Below are 16,757 nucleotides of genomic sequence, written 5' to 3'. Positions count from 1 at the left end.
ATAGGCATCTTTAACAGCCCTATCAGCCTATTGGATTGATGTCAGGTCCTATGGATGATCTTGGTAGTGTGCAAGTGGAAAGGATGTGAACCAAGGAACATTACCTGCATCCCAGCCAGGACTTTACATGGCCAGCTGAGCCCTTAGGTGTTGTCACTAACTTGCTCACAGGCATTGTCACCATTCCTCATAGGCGCCTCTTGCTGGCCTCTTTCTTCTGTGGCTGTGGAAGCTCAGGCTGAAAGAGCCTCTGGTCTGAGTCATAAGCCCTAGGAGCTGCTCCTGCCCAGAATTCTAGACCAAGACCAGGACAGACTTGTGGCTAGCTGCTTGTCTACCCTTCTGTCTTTCTCCTTCTCTATCCTTGCCCTTAGCTCTACCATTAGTGCTTTCATTTATTTGATTCCAGAGGAACACCTAAAGTGGGGACAGGGAGCTGGGACTTAGGGGTGAGGATGGTGATTAGAGGGCACACCTTACCTTGTTACCAGCCAGCTCCCTAGCCTGGGATGAATTAATTATAGAAAGCAAAGAGCAAAGACATGGGGGTGGGCCTGAACCAGCTGCTGCACACATTTCAAAGGAATAGGGGAAGGGGCATAAGAAGCACTGGCCATGTCACCAAGAGCAGGGAGGTGAGTGGCAAAGCCTGATCTGGTTGATGACAGCTTGGCCTCAGCCTGGCCGGACTGCCAGCTTGTGGGCTGCTGTGACGGTCAGCGGCAGCTACTGACCCTCTGTCTCTGTACGTGGACTCTGAAATGCTTGAGAGAGACTGTTCTCGAGGTGGCAGTGACACCTGGTGGCCATTGACGGCCAAAGCCTCTAGGCTCTATACCTACAGAGTGTCTTCCCTGTACCACTGCCTTCCCACCACCCCTCCGACACATTCACTGACTTTTGGGGTCTCTTGTCTAGGATCTGAGCTGGGCCTTGCGTCCTAGGGCTCTGGTGAGGTGTGGGCTGCTCTTCAGACTCCCAGGAACCAGGGAGAGAACTTCAGGGGGACAGAGCTTTCAGGCCATGCCAGTAGAGATGGCATCTGGTCTTCTCCTTCATGTGGCTAATGTTTTTTTCATTTCTCATTATACTGGTTCCACTTTTTTTATTTTCCTGTAAAATTCTCCAGAGCCAGAAGGCTGAATTGCTCATGCAGGAATTTCAGACACTGACGGACTGAGATGGGAACTGTTCTCTCTTCAGTGTCCCTCAGTTATGCCACAGAGCTGGCTTCCCATTTGACTGGTGGATTAGACCCATGGGGAATGATTCTAAGACTCAGCCTTTGGAAGCATTCATATACATTTGGTGTCCAGAATGAAGATGAGCCTCTTCTCCTACCCTGAGCTGATCAGAGCACATCCGAAATGTTTCTAGTCTGAGGGTTGCAGTATAACAAGGACAAACTCTAACTCCAATCAGAATGTGCTCAGAGGAGAGAAACCAGGAGGTTGAGGCATTGGCAAATCTGTGCTATGAGTAAAAGTTAAAGGAATTGCAGTTGAATAGCAGACATCTCCAGGAATGCATTAATTAATATCTTTAGCTCTCTGATGCTGTCATGGGGTAGAACTGATTCCAACAGGGAAATCTGCTTGGTTTTGAACCAGCGTAGGGCGTAAACTCTCTAACACTCAGAAATGGTGTGCGGCTGCCACATTGTTGCTGACGTTGAGCAGGATGAGCAGCTTGTAAGGCACATGGTGAAAGGCAAGGGCTGGGGACTGGGGCTGTTGGAACAGGTAACTTATACAATCTCCTTCCAAGCCTGACATGCTGGGATCCAGACTGTGTACAGCCACGGGACCTGGGAAAGGCTGTGATGAGAATTCAGAATTGAAGGACTGAGGCTGAATAACCTCTGGTCTCTGGTGGGACATTCTACCAGGCCTTTTTTATATGGGTTCTCTGGTATAAAAAGAAACAAAACATTTTCAGCGAGGTTTTTCCAGCCACAAAGGCCCTGAAACAAGCTTGTCTAACCTGCATCCCAGGGCTTTGAATGCGGCCCAACACAAATTCATAAACTTCCTTAAAACATTATGAGATACTTTGCAGGTTTTTTTTTTTTTTTAGCTCATCAGCCATCGTTAGTGTTAGTGTATGTGGCCCATGAAAGCCAAAAGATTAGCCACCCCATTCTAAAAAATATGAGGTCTCCTAAGTGCAAGAAGACCAAGCCTAAGAAGGGATTTCTTCACTCTGAGAAGTGGAATCTAAAGGGCTCTCCAGTTAGGGAGGGGTCCAAAGGTCTCTCCGATCCCCAACATGGGACTAACAGGGCTTCACTTCAGCTTAGAAGAGGTAAATTAAGGACAAATGAAAGGCCTTCCTGCTTCCCACAGCAGGAATGGCTTTAGTGAATTTCTTCCCCAGTGAGTATAAGCTGAGAACGTGAGGAGATTTGGGGCAGGTTCAGATAAAGCCACTAGTGACTAGATCCCTTAACAGACTATTAAGAGAAGCTAACTATTCTGGGACTGTCTTAACTTTTCAGGGACATGTTTAATCATTTGAAGCTGACATTCTGACCTTGAGTGACTTGCCCCTCAGTGCCCCCAGAAGACTCAGGGACTGCCCCCATGGGATATTTCTTGGGTCCTAGGTTATGAGAGGGCCCCCCTCCCGGAGATGAGCTTTGCACACAGAGAAGCAACTCCCCCCAGGAGGGAAAGAGAAGCGGCTCATCCCTGGGCATCTTTTAGAAGGAGGAAGGAAGGTGGGCGCTGGTGACTGCAGGGGCAAGCCCAGAAAGATCCCAAGGTGCCTCAAAACATGTGGTCCCCTTTGCACCGACTAAACCTACAACCTTCCGACCACATTCTTTCCCGCTGCCTCATTCTCCCTGGGGTCCTAGACCGGGGGAGCGGGGCCTGGGGGAGCTGATCAGAATAGTTCTGTGGCGTGTCCGGCAAGGAGCTTGGCCTGGCCTCTTTCCTGGGGCCAGACCCTGGGACCCTTTCCCAATTTCCTGTCTCAGATATGCTGAGCAAGCACAGGCCTTCCTCCTTGGTTGGAGCAGCTGGTCTCAGGCCAACAGCTCACAAGTGTTGAGTCACTCAATGTCTTTCCTTCCTCAGCTTTCCATCCTGCTGGGACTTCAGGAGCTCCTTTCTCCAGCTTATCTGCTGAAAGCTACGGGATGGCATTTTAAAGTTGCCTTTGACAAAAACCTACAAACCCTCATCCATGGGCTTGGTTTCTGTCGCAGGCCAGTGATTTCCCTTCCAATCATCTCAAGAGCTAATATTTACCATTTTTGCAGGGACCTTGCAGGAACTAAGCAGTATACAGAAGGCATGGTATAACCCAGACCAGAATTCCCTATTCATGAAACTATGCATCAGGTGACAGGAAACCACACAAGAATATCTTCTTCACTGATTCTAACATTAGACCTCCCTTCCTTTGGATTTATATTTATTATTTAATAATAGTAGGATGCTCAGTTACATTGTCTAACACTTTACAGTTTACAAAGCACACTCTTTAGTTTAAGCCTAACAATGCTTATTTAAGATGTCTTGGGCTGGCAAGTATATCTTTGTTTCACATATCAGCAAAGAGAAGGCAACTGACTTGCCCAAGGTCACACAGCTGCTAAGCAGGAGAGCTGGATCTTCTGGGCCCCAGTTCAGGGAGTTCTCCACAATACCGTGCACCCTGCCCTATTGGTGCTCTGACATCAACAGAGGGGAAGGTAAGAATGGAGTGAGCTGGGCATTTGTGACTCTATATCTCTATGTAAGGAAAACCCTTGCATTTCTCCCTTAACAAGTGGTGGACCTACCAACCTGGAGAAGTCTCTGAGCTTCGCCAGCTCTCTCCTTCCTCCCTGGCTTCTCTGATCACTAAGCCCAGTGGATGCAGCATAGCAGGATACCAGCCCAATTAGCTTTGATAGAAGTAGCACACTCTCTTTGCCAAGCCCCTGAAAGCCTATACCTGCAAGACATCTCTGCACAGGCCCAATAACCCTAGGTCTTGCTGAGTTCAAGACTCTGTAGCTGGTCCAGGCTGGTCTTGAACTCTGTAGCTAAAAAAGGCTTGTCTCAGTTCTCACACACCTGAAGAACTGGGAAAAAAAAATGCATAAACGAATTCATGGAAGCCCAGAGCCAGAAGGGCCTGTAGAAGTCATGTGCCTGCAGCTACGTGAGTCCCTCTGACCAGAGTTTGTCCAAGCACTGCTGAAATACCTCTCATGCCAGGAAGCTCACTACTACCCAAGCCAGCCCTTGACACTATTCAGATATACATTTGACTAATTTCAGTCTTCTACTAAGCCCTAGGTGCTTCCATGGTTACCTCATTTATACCATTTGGGAAACTGTGACTCAGGGTAACTTGCCCAAAGTCACATGCATAAAGATGTCATTCTGAGACTGCTTACCATCCTATCTGCTCCATGTACCCATGTTTTTCTGCTAGCATCCCCCTTAAGAGGTGACCAGAACTGGTTGCAGTGCGCTCTCATGAGGCTTGATCAGCCGAAAGAACAGTGGTCCTATCACTTCCCCTTGTCAAGACACAGACATACCTCCAGCTGCATCCGATTTTTGGCAGCATCATTACAGTCTGACACCCTCTGAGCCTGTTGTCACTCTGTGAACCCAAGGTTGTCTGCGGTTTATTCATTTATATATTTTTTGAGACGGGGTCTCACTCTGTTGCCTAGGCTGGAATGCGGTGGCGTGATCCTGGCTCACTGCAGCATCCACCTCCCAGGCTCAAGCTCTCCTCTTGCCTCAGCCTTCTGGATAGCTGGGACTATAAGCACATGCCACCATACCCACCTAATTTTTGTATTTTTTGCAGAGACAGCGTTTCATCATGTTATCCAGGCTGGTCTCGAACTCCTGGGCTCAGTGATCCGCGCATCTCAGCCTCCCACAGTGTTGGTATTACAGGCGTGAGCTGCACCCAGCTGGGTTTTTTCTTATGCTACTATAAGGTCATTTATTCCCTTTCCATTTTGTGTACAGCTAGGCACAAGCACTGAACTTCACATTCTTACCTGTTTGAATCAATCCAACTTCCTGAGCAAAACTCTGCCTCTCAGTCTGGCCATGAGTTCCTGCTGCTGTGGGCTGGCTCCATGCCAGACTTTGGCAGTGACGCCAGAGTGGCCAGACTTCTGTGGAATTCGGCATCCCAGGATGCTCTGGGTGACTGGAAACAGATCCCATGGTAGCCAAGCCCCACAGGGAATAGGCCCGGAGACCCTAGCTGACAGCAGGCTTGTGGGTGGAGCCAGGGTGTCTCAGCCTGGCAAGGGACAGTCCTTGGGAACTCTCCTCCCCACCTCCTGTAGCCCCTGAGAAGTCTTCCATACACAATCTCAGTGGAGCCGGGGCCAAGAGAAGCTTCCTAGGCGCCATCAAGGGTGGCCAAAGCATATTCCCAGGCTCCAGCCCAAAGGACTGCCTCCAGGAGCTCTTCCTCTGAAGGCTGGAGAAGGGCACTTCTGGGCTTAGTTCATTCGTGGGTGTCTTACATATATATTTCCATGGCTGAGGAAAGACAAGGCTAGCCCGCATGGTATGATCACCCCTGTGAGCTCATCCTGTGTCTGGAGTTCTACCATTAAAGCTTAATCTATGGGATTTAAAATGTTTTCTTGGAATCACAGTTTCACAGGATTGGAAGGAACCTTAGCATTCATCCACTCAATCTCATATTTAAAGAAGGAATATTATCTATGATGTCTTTGTCAGGTCATTCACTACCCACTATGTGAACACATACATCTACCTCCCAAAACAGCCTATCTCACTGTTTTTGCAAAAGAAAGTTCTTCTTGTAAGTGAAAGTCTGCCTAGACCTTTTTTGCCCACTGGCCCTGGTTCTGCTCTCATGCCACATAGTTTTCTGTAACCCTCTCTGGGAGGAGAACATCGTCAGCTGCTCTTGGCCAGCATTTGAGATGATGCACTGGGACCCTTCAGTGGCACCGGACGTGAGGCCCGAGGGGAGGGACCAGCGAGAGCCAGTCCAGCAGCTTCACAAACTGTGACTTTTTCTGTCCTTCACCTAAGTATCTGTCTCTGACCATGAGAGGCTGTGATGTTGAAGGCATGGACCAGACTAGTGAATGAACAGTAGAGAATCAGGCCTGGACTGAGCAGCTGTTTATGACATAAAGGAGGGAGAAGGCTAGAAAGGGTGAGCCCAGCCATGCTGAAGCAATCAGGAGTGCTGATGAAATAGTGTCTACCTCATACAGTGAGGTACAGAGAGAGAGTGCACAATAGTGCACCCATGTTACTTGGAACACAGTAAGCACTCCATAAACGTCAGCTCTAGATGATTTAGAGAAGTTAAGAGACACAACTAGAAAAAAGGTTTAGGAGGATAATAGGTAGCCCCAGAGAAGACAGATTGGAAAGAAAGAGATGAAAGAATTAGGAGACTCATCTAGCAAGAAATGATAAAGGCCTGACTAAAGTTAGTCAAGGGAAGATGGTGACTCAGACACCAGGAGTGAAAAGTGGAGGAGTCCTGAAGGCTGATGGGATGGAGTGGTTTCCAGCTGGGTTCCCAGGTGTGGGTATTGCAGTGTCAGGCTCAGACTGTGCCTTATGGATCCCAAGAAGGTCCCCAGAAGAGGAGAAAGGAAGTAGTGTTCTCACTGTGACTTGTGGGGGATTGGGGGTTATGGTAGAATGGGGCACTCTCTGATGTGGTAGCACTGAGGACATTTCAAAGGCCCCCTCCTGGTTAGGATCCCAAATCCTCTCAGTAGAACAGTTCCGAGTAATGTGGTTAAAAGACTGTGATACTGAGAAGGTAACACTTCCCTGGCAGTGGAGCTGAAAACAGGCCGTAATAGGCAGGGAGATAAATAGCCAGAATGGGATGCCCAAGGGAAATGGGGAACAGGAGGAGAAGCAGCTTTAATGTGGGAGTAGGGCTGAGGGGCACGTCACAAGGGGAGAGGAGCACTGAAGGGGAAGTGGGTGCTCACTGAGGACATGCTTGTGTTCAGCCACCGCCTTGCCTTGGAAGCCCCTCATTGACATCACCATCAGCACACTTGGCAGGCTTTAGGCTTCACAGAGCATTTCCCGTGTGCTGAACTCAGACTCCAAACGTTCACTGCCTCTAATACAAACGTTAGACAAACTAAGTCGCACAGGTCTTTGATCCCATCAGGGCATAATCAGAATCACGGCTGGGAGAGGGAGCATGGGATCGGAGCCATGCTGTTGGGTAAAGTGTAATCATGCTGTTTGGGAGGAAAAACAGCCTGGCCTTGAGCGCTGTTACAAACATTAATGTCTTATTCCTTCCCTCTAAGGTAAGGAGGGGCCTGGGAAACAAATGACAACCCCTTTCTTCAAGTTCCTCCCTTCGGGAGTTCTCAGCCGAGTCCAAAGAGTGGATCTGATTCCCTGAGTCAGCCCCAGAACTGATCCCACTCCGGAGTTAACTCCAGATGAGAAGTGAGCCAAGTCTAGGCTAGTCACTAGGTCCAGCTGGACGCGGGCATGCGCACACATACACTCCTCCCCCTGCCTTCCTGCTCACCTGCCCCTAGAGCCACCTATAGTCCAACCCTGTCTCTGGGGTTTGGCATTGGCCCTCCCTTTCCTTTAGAAAGCCAGGCCTATACGTAGGAGTGGGAGCTGGACATGGGCAGGCACCAGAAAACCAGAAAAGAAACCAGGTGGTGCTAGAGGACGCAAAGCTTCTAGAAAGAATGAGTCTAAATGGAGGAAAAAGGGGTTGAAGAGGTCTCTGGCATTGTTACCAGAATGGCTCCAAGCCCCAGACTCCCCACACTGTCCCAGCAATACCTGAGGCTGAGGATCCCCTTTAAGGTGTTTCTGGAGCAGCAGAAGCCTATGGCTAGATCCCACTGGATCCCACCAGGTCCCACTGGATTCCACTCTGGCCTTGCCGTGGAGCCACGTGGTTTCTCTTTGGAATTCAGTGGCTTGGAGTTTTGTTTTTATCTCTTGCGTTTTTGTCTTCCAGAGCGGAACACTTAAGGATCCGGACTCAAGCAAGACCCCACCTCAGCGGCCACCCCCTCAAGGTTGTTTACAGTATATTCTCGACTGTAATGGCATTGCAGTAGGGCCAAAACAAGTCCAAGCTTCTTAAAATGATTGGTAGTTAATTTTTCAAAGCAGAAATTTTAAGCCAAAAACAAAAGAAAGGAAAGCGGGGCGGGGAAAACAGACCCTCCCACTGGTGCCGTTGCTGCGTTCTTTCAATGCTGACTGGACTGTGTTTTTCCTATGCAGTGTCAGCTCCTCTGTCTGGTTGTTTACCTGTTCCTGTTCGTGCTTGTAATGCTCACTTATGTTTTCTCTGTATAACTTGTGATTCCAGGGCTGTTTGTCAACAGTGTACAAAAGAATTGTGCCTCTCCCAAGTCCAGTGTGACTCTATCTTCTGGGTGGTTTAATAGTGTTTTTAAAAGTAATATATAATGTGGGGTGAAATGGGAGTAGGGGGTGGACAGGGGAGAAATGGAAACCACAAAAAGAAAACCTAGCTCCTCTCCTTCTCCCCCCAAGCTCAGATAAAATCCCCCACCCCCAGCTTTACCTCCACCAGTGTGCTTGGGATCTTCAATGAACTGTGCTTTTCGCTTTCTTTCTGCATGACTATTGTAACTTAGATAGAACATTAAGAGATTTTCAAGATCAAACTGCCATAGCTTCATCCACTGAATTTGAAGGCATCCACCTTTTTCTCCATTTGCTAAAATTTGGTGCAGTTTGAGTTTATGTGAATAGGCTGGCTGTGCCTGTAGAGCTCTTGTGTTTTTAGTGATGACATGAAATACAAAGAAATTTCCAGGAATGTGTTCTGTATTTTACATCCCAGTGTACCCTTCATTTTATTATTAACTAATTAGCTATGAGATTTTTATAAAATGGGGCCGCTGATGTGCAATATCAAAGTGAACCTGTGAGTATTTTGTGTGTGTTGATCTCACTTGTTTCTTCATTGTTGCTGTTTCTGGATCAGCCATGTGTGCGCTTGTGTGGACCTGAGGCTGCTTTGTGTTCCCAAAGCTTGACCTGTGTACAGAGATAATTCCTTGGCAATGTTGGACATAGAATGCAGGGAGCTACTTAAGGTCTGTCAAGGATTTGTCCATTCTGCTCTTGGCCTCTCCTGAGGCATCGTAATGGGAGACCAAATCAAAAATGTCCCATGTTACTTCAGTGGGTACACTGCCTCCAGAACCCTGAGGTTGACTCCTGCTTCAGTTCTCAGCTGTTTACCAGAGCCCTCCAGGGTTCAGAGATTGAGGAGCTTTCTCTTTCCTGGGAGGAACTGTCTCAGATTTAGCTTGTGTGTGTTTTGGACAGAGGCTCCATAGTGGTGGCTCTTGAGGACCCCTCACCAGTTTGTTCTTTTCCCTCTGACAAGCAGCACCTGAGCAGATGCTGAGACAGTCCATTAAACCAGGTCTCAGCTTCAGTGCCTCATCTTGCCATCTCCTGGCCAGGCTGGGAACGGGCACCAAGCAGCTGCCTCTAACACCATGGTCCGTGGGAGTTCATGCCAGCAGCTTGCCTTTGAGAAGAAATGCTACTGGCCCTACTTTTACATTCCCTTCCACCTCTATATTGACATGTCACCATTCTGTACTCCCAGATCTGAGAAGGAACTAGTGTTGGTGGTTTGTAACAAGAGTTACATGTCTAGGGGCTTGTGCCTTGGTTTTCCTTTGATTGCTGGTAAATTGAGGCCACAGAGAAATGCATTGAGTGTGAATGTTGTCATCTGTAATCCCTCCCTCAGCTGATGATGGTAGTTCATCTGTTGTAAATATACACATATATGCATATTTGCACTTCCAGATGGGTTGCATAAGAATCAAGTCCTTAAATACCTCCCAATCTGATGAAATGATAGAAAAGAATAAAGTAACATTTCCCAGAATGGAGGAATACATTATTTTATTTTATCTTATATTTTTATCCAAGTAATGAGCTGATGGTGGTATTGCTTCTCTGCATGTTATCAGTGTGTACATCCGGTGCTTTTCATGTGTCATTTGTGAGCCACAAGTGCAAAGTTGCCATATGAATTCAGTCAGGCTACAGGGTGGTGTCAGCCAAGGTCTTTCAGGTGGGGGAGAAATTGGTTAGGGCTCCCACTGCCAAATGCAAGCGGATAGCATAACCTGACTGTTACGTGCCCTCAGGCAGCATGCTTAGGGACAACTCTGTGGCCTGGGGGACATCTGTGTCACAGTATAGGATTGCCGTTCAGGTGTTTTGTACCTATTTCTTTCCTGACGTTGTCCCCTTTTTTTGTACTGATCCAACTGGGAGAACCTCAGCCAATGCTGGAAGTGTGATTGAAGTACCTCTCTTTTGTGACTCTTGTACAGCTTAATGTGCAATAAAGGAAAAGTTATATCTGTCTTCAGTGTTAAGTTGTAAAGTTTCTGGCTATCCAAGTATCTGCACAAATGGGAAAGCACTCAGGTTTCTGGTGCAAGAGACTGAGCTATTAACCTGTATTACTTTACAGGAAAATGCTAATACAAGTGATGCCAAACTTTGGAAATGGCAAAAGCTGGTTAATGTGAAATAATCTGCTAATCTATCATCTTCACTAGTTATTTGATTTGAATTTGGAGCTTCTTAAACCTGCAGAACTCCATTTACTTATGTATGTGTTTATTTATCTGTAACTAACTCTGGTATTATTTGGTTAGATGATAAAGGGTATTCTGTGCCCTGTAGTGGGGAACTGAGCGGATAGGCATGGGTGCACAGTGGCATAGACATACAGTTCTGCCTCTCCAGAGGGCACAGATATTCTGGTATTTCTTAAAAACTAAGTGATAATACAACTAGCTGGTGCTGAGTTTCTGTAAGTCCACTCCCTCCAGCAGGCCCCTGGACATGAACTGTGGGATTGAGGCTGAGAGACTGGACCTCCCAGGGCAGTTGGGCATCATTTCCACTAGTCAGTAGGTGCTAATGGGGATGGCTTTTGATTTCTAAGTGTTGGGACCCTCCTCAGCAAACTCTAGGCAGTCTGGTACCACCTTAATGCCTATCAACTCCCAGAGGAAGGAGGACCTTTTTCCTCTCCAGGCCACCAGATGGTTTTGTGTTTCACGCTGGGAGGAGGGTGTGCTGTTCCTTTTTAGAGGGGCTTTTATTTGCCAAATGGCACCCACAACATCCCCAGGGGAGAGTGGGGTTTGGATGTCTGGAGAATTCTACCACACATGCCTGAAAGGTTCATCCTGCTAGAGCCCCTGGGGATAGTACTGAGAGGCATAACAGTGCCTGGAAGAATGGATTTCTCCTGGTTGTGGGCATGAGTTAATGCTAAAATTAAGCCCTGGTGGGGCATGGTGGGCCTGATAATCAGACCCACGCAGGCTTGGAGCAGGACCAAGGGCAGCTCCATAAAACAACATAAGTCAGTGACCGTAAAGGTGATCTTAAGGTATGGAATGCTTTTTGAAGAACTTGCTCGACCCTGTTATCTTTGAACCACTACCCCTCAAAAGACAACTAAGACCGGGGTTTACACTTTTTAAAGTTTTATTGTTGGGAAAACCAAGGCCCAGGGAAGTTTGGTAACTTGCTCAGGGAGTCACTGGTAGACTATTTCTGAGATCCAGTGCTCTCTCCACCGCCCTCTCCTGTATCTGCCATGTGGAACTTGAGACTTCCCAGTAAACCCTGGAGCAGGGTGGTGTGTGCCTGAGGCACCTCTAGGGAGGAAGGGTGAGGACCCTGCATTCTAGGGCCCTCTGTGAGAGCGTGTACCTCTGACAGGGTCACTCGCCCCTGGTTCCTCCTTGTCCTGCTGACTTCTGCTGTGGCTGAGTCGCTGTGTTTCTGAGGAGGAGCACTTAGTAGCTATGTACAAGGATAACTAACCAAGGACCCCCTTTGGGGCCCTTCAGAGACTCTGGCTTCTTGGCATAGAGCTTATCCTTTTGGTAATTAACTAACCACACCCTTTGAGATGTAGATTCTAATAAGGAAACATTTTTATATGGTTAAATTATGAAGTTTTTCTTGTACTGAACCTAGGGGGCCCTGGGCAACCCCAAGGAATGCAGCCCCCAGGCAAGGTGCTGCCTCCACGCCGGCTCCCCCCTGGACCATCACTGCCACCTTCCTCCTCTTCCTCCTCCTCTTCCTTCTCCTCGGCTCCTCAGCGGCCGGGCGGCCCCACCACCCACGGAGATGCACCCTCCAGCAGCAGCTCCCTGGCAGAGGCCCAGCCACCCCTGGCTGCTCCACCACAGAAGCCCCAGCCTCACCCACAGCTCAAGTAAGAAACAACTCAGCAGCTCCTCCCTCCTCCCTCCCGCCCTCCTTGTGGGCCTTGGGCCTCAGAGCTGCTAGAAATCACCTTCAACGAGGTCTCCTCCTACAGATATTTTGTGGTGGGATTTTCTTGGCTTTTTTTTTTTTTTTTTTTTGGTTTTTGGTTTGTGTGTGTGTGTGTTTGGTTAGAGGAATGGTTAGCATTCACTGGAGAAGGGAGGAAAGAGGGAAGTGAAAGTCTAAAGTTTAGCTAGAAATTCAACCCCCTTCCCTTTCTTCCTGGGAAGTGGCAATATGGCAGAGTCACTGACCTTTCTCTAGTCTTGTACTAGCTTAAGGTTTTGGTTTATTTTAAACCCTGTCTCCCACTCTTTTTTTCCATTCCTTTCCTTTGTGTGTTTCTTTCCTTGTAAAAAAAATTTTTTTAATCTTTCTGCCTCTGACTCACAGTTCAGAGTATGCAATCAGTAAGCCTGCCCAGAATGAAAAGAGGGAATTAGTTAAATCCATTTCAACATTTTACCTTCAGCTCTGTCCAAAGGAAGTCAGTTTCTGGTGTGGGCAGCAGAGGAGTTCCCAGGCAGAGACGCTGAGGACCTCCATCCTCTTAGGTTCCCTCACACCCAGCAGTCACCCTAGAAGCCCCTCCACACTGCCTTGCTGCACAGGACCCCTGGAAGCAGCAGAGCTGTCCTTGGAAGGGACAGCACCTGGATGTGGACGATGGTCAGTTCTGCCCTCTCTCCCACAGAGGTCTCTGATTGCTTGCAGTGTCCCCAGCAGACTTCTGTCACCACCTTCAGCACAGACAGCTGTAGCCTTAAGGGTTTGGTAAGGGGATGGTAGTGACACACCCCTGCTTCTCAGAGTGAGGTGATAGGCAACAAATGACTGTTCAGGGAGGGAGAAAAGGAGGCTGGAGAATTCTGGAGTTGAAGTGAGCCACTAGGAGATCATGTAGTCATTGCAGATGAGAAAACTTTGCTCAAAGAAATTTGATTTTTTTTTTTTTTTTTTCTCAAAGCCAAGCTACTCCTCTAATTAGTGGCAGAGCCAAGGTTGCGGGGCTCAGGTGTCCAGATGGTCACTTTCTCTGGGTCTTCAGTCTGGCGTGACGGAAGGGGCATCACCCACTCTTCCTCCCCAGCTCTGACCAGTGGCACCTCTTGCCTGCCCCATAATGTCCCTTCAGCCCAGCTATTTACTGCCTGCTGACTTTTTTTTAATCCCTCCTGCCTTCTCACTAGCCAACTCTAGCCTCCGCGTGAGGGCAGATCCTTGGATTGTCACTGCCTTTGGGCTGAAGCTGTTGAATAGAGCCAGCCTCTGATGACAAGCTGGAGGCTCTTCCCCTGTACTCTCGGCCTGTGTGGGCTGAGGAGTGCCCCCACTCCCAGAGGCCAGTGTGTTGGGTCTCGTTCCCAACCCTAATGAAAGGCAGGGTGTCTGTTCACCATCACTGCAGGCGGAGAGAGACTGCTCACAGTTCTGTAGAAGGGAGTTTCTCCTGAGCTGCACCCAGCATTTAAGGGAGGGCAGAGAGTCCCAAGACACCAGGAGAAGAGTTCTGGAGTCAGAAAGCAGCTGGAACGAGAGCCAGTGGGAGTCAAGGAGAAAAGCTGGGCCGGTGGAGAAGCCAGACCTCATGTCCTCTCCTGGAGTGCAGGCTGGGCCTCCCCATGGCCTTGTGCTTCATGGTTTTTCTCTGTGAACCTCTAGTCTCTCAAGGGGAAAACAGGCCCCTAAAAAGTGTGTAGTTTGGATTTTCTCATTAGAACTCTCCCTAAGAAACTTGTAAAGGCCTGATATGTATCTCTTTTGCCACTGGACACCCTGAACCCCACAGACCTCATATTAGCGCTCCTCTGAGGAGGGTTGCAAGAGTGGTTACTACATCCATTTTAAGAACAGGGAAATTGCCGGGTGTGGTGGCTCACGCCTGTAATCCCAGCACTTTGGGAGGCAGAGGCTGGTGGATCATGAGGTCAGGAGTTCAAGACCAGCCTGGCCAAGTGAAACCCCGTCTTTACTAAAAATACAAAAATTAGCTGGGCATGGTGGCGAGCGTCTGTAATCCCAGCTACTCGGGAGGCTGAGGCAGTAGAATTGCTTGAACCCAGGAGGCGGAGGTTGCAGTGAGCCAAGATCGCACTACTGCACTCCAGCCTTTGCAACAGAGAGAGATTCTGTCTCAAAACAAACAAACAAACAAAGAACAGGGAAATTGAAGCATTGGAGTTTTGGGCCAAGCCAGTATATTCTTTTGGAATCAGAGAAGAGATCAGAATAGAAAGAGCCAAAAGTGCGTAGAGATCTTCATTTTACCAAACTTCACAGATGAGAACCCAAGGCACAGAGAGGCACATGGCTTGCCTCCAGTTAGGAGGGATTGAGTGGCAGAATGAGACTTTGGCCCAGGTCTTCTGATCTGGCTCCACCAGTTGACAGCTGATAGAGAAGAGAGTGCCAGAGTCACAGGCCCATTGTGACTTCTTTTCATCAGAGAAGTAATGTGAGATTCCTAGGTTAGTTTTTACCAAGTTGGGATCTCTGAAATTTAGCCCTCGGGCATTTTGGATTAAATTAAAGAAGCAGTCTTTGAGTCACCTCTTCCTCCTCTTTCCCTTATTTCTTTTTTTCCCTTCTCCCTTGTTCCCGTACTGTCCCCACCCTTTCTATTCTAGTAGCACTGAAGATGAGGAAGTAGCATAGGGATCTCCCAGGGTCTTGGTAGCATGGCCGCTTCTGGCTTTATCCTCCATCACCCTGGTCTTCCCGGGGAGGGAATGGGGGTTCTAGTTGTGTATCCTCACGTCATCGTCCTTCCCTGCCTTGCTGGGAACACCACCCTCTCACATTCTCTCTGGTTTTTATCTTCAAGCAAGTCGCAGTCCCTGACAAATGCCTTCAGCTTCTCTGAGTCCTCCTTCTTCCGGTCTTCAGCCAATGAGGATGAAGCCAAAGCGGAGACCATCCGGAGCTTGAGGAAGTCCTTTGCCAGCCTCTTTTCAGATTAGCTCTTCAGACACACGGGGCACCCCCGGCCCAACCGGGAAAGGCATCTAAGACATTCACCAACAACAGTCAGCCAGCTTGGTGGTGATGTCCCATGACCTTGATGTGTGTGGTCCCTTCCTCTGCTCTGGTGTGCTAAGTGATGTTGTGCAGCCCAGAAAGGACCATGTGACAGTCTCAGGGCAGGTGCCTACCCAGCAAGGGGTACCTGGCATCAGAGAGGAAAGAGCTGCTTCCCTGTAGTCACGAGAGCTTCCTTCTGAAGTCATCATTTGCTATAAGTTTAGTGGCCTTATTGTGACAGCGCCATCATGTCTTATTCTTCCCCGTGAAACCAGGATTAATTGTGAACTCCTGACAGCTTAACGTAGCTCAGTTGCAGTGCTAAGCATGCCTTGCCCCCATTCAGTGATACCTGTTTGGGAAGTATATACTTCCCCAAAAGTACTCTTGGCCCTAAGTTTTGGGAACTTTCCCCATCCTGGATCCCTTGTCATACCTGTGTTACTGTTTAAAGCACACCCACCCAACTTACAAGATCTTAGGCTGCTGTGGTGGTGAAGCACCTTGAGTCTGCTGATATTCGGGAGAACAAGAGTCTGCAGTTTCCCCTTTTCTTCCCTCTGAAGAGTAGTTCTTATATGCAATCTGCAGTAACCTTGAACTCCAGAGCTGCACTATAGAGGAGAATGCATGCCACTATGACAGCAGTATGCCAAGCTTTGTGTTCATCTCCTAATAAATGTTAAGACCTTTGGTGTAATAAAAGCGGCAGCATTCACCAACATTTGATTCAGCCATGAGGTCTTGACCCGTTGGCCACCCTTTAGGCTGAGAGAGCGTCCATGAGGTGTGTGTGTGCTTGAGTGTAGGGAGTGAAAAATCTAGGTGTGTGAAGCTGTGTCAGTTTGTGTGTGTGACTGCAGGTGTACATGTGTTTGCAAGTGTTTGAGAATGCGTCTGTCCTTTACATGCCACTTCTGGGCCTCCTGACACCTCCCCAGTGAATCTGTCTTGTCCAAGACAACTAGCCTTCCTTCAGCAACTCAACATTTCTACCTATATTACGGACTTTGTAACCTTCAAATAAGCACAGAACCCTTGCTCTCGGAGGAGTCAATTTAGACTCACTTGCCTGATCTGTCATCAAGCTCCTCAGCTGAGGCCCACATGGTGGTCCCAATGAGGCCAGACCAACCTGCTCTGATAACCAGGCTCCCATGGATCCCAATGAAGCCATCCTAAAGAGGCCTGCAATTGAGGGTGGGCTGTGAGGGATTTCACTCTGGCTGCTTCATGACTCCCTGATATTCAAGTATATTTTCCCAAAGACCACGGATGCTGTGAAGATAAAAACTACATCTGCACTGATGAAAAAAAAAAAAAATGTTAAAATGTTAATATCTGAATATTAATAAGTATCTAGATAATTTCCTACACGTGACACCCATCCTACTAACTCAACAA

General features: G+C 48.3%; 1 protein-coding gene across 1 annotated transcript in view; it reads left to right on the top strand.

Annotated features, from left to right (window-relative positions):
- Positions 1–16,058, top strand: part of SYN2 (synapsin II) — a 181,047-nt gene extending 164,989 nt beyond the window's left edge. The window contains exons 11-13 of the mRNA XM_023218414.2: positions 7,981–8,041; positions 12,036–12,279; positions 15,157–16,058. Coding sequence (XP_023074182.1) covers positions 7,981–8,041; positions 12,036–12,279; positions 15,157–15,292 — 441 coding nt within the window. The 3' untranslated portion in view covers positions 15,293–16,058. The remainder of the gene's footprint in view (positions 1–7,980; positions 8,042–12,035; positions 12,280–15,156) is intronic.
- Positions 16,059–16,757: the final 699 nt, after the last annotated feature.

This window comes from Piliocolobus tephrosceles, chromosome 2 (genome assembly GCF_002776525.5).
Source record: "Piliocolobus tephrosceles isolate RC106 chromosome 2, ASM277652v3, whole genome shotgun sequence".
In the NCBI taxonomy this organism is placed as follows: Eukaryota; Metazoa; Chordata; class Mammalia; order Primates; family Cercopithecidae; genus Piliocolobus; species Piliocolobus tephrosceles.
This window is presented reverse-complemented; position numbering and strand designations above follow the sequence as displayed.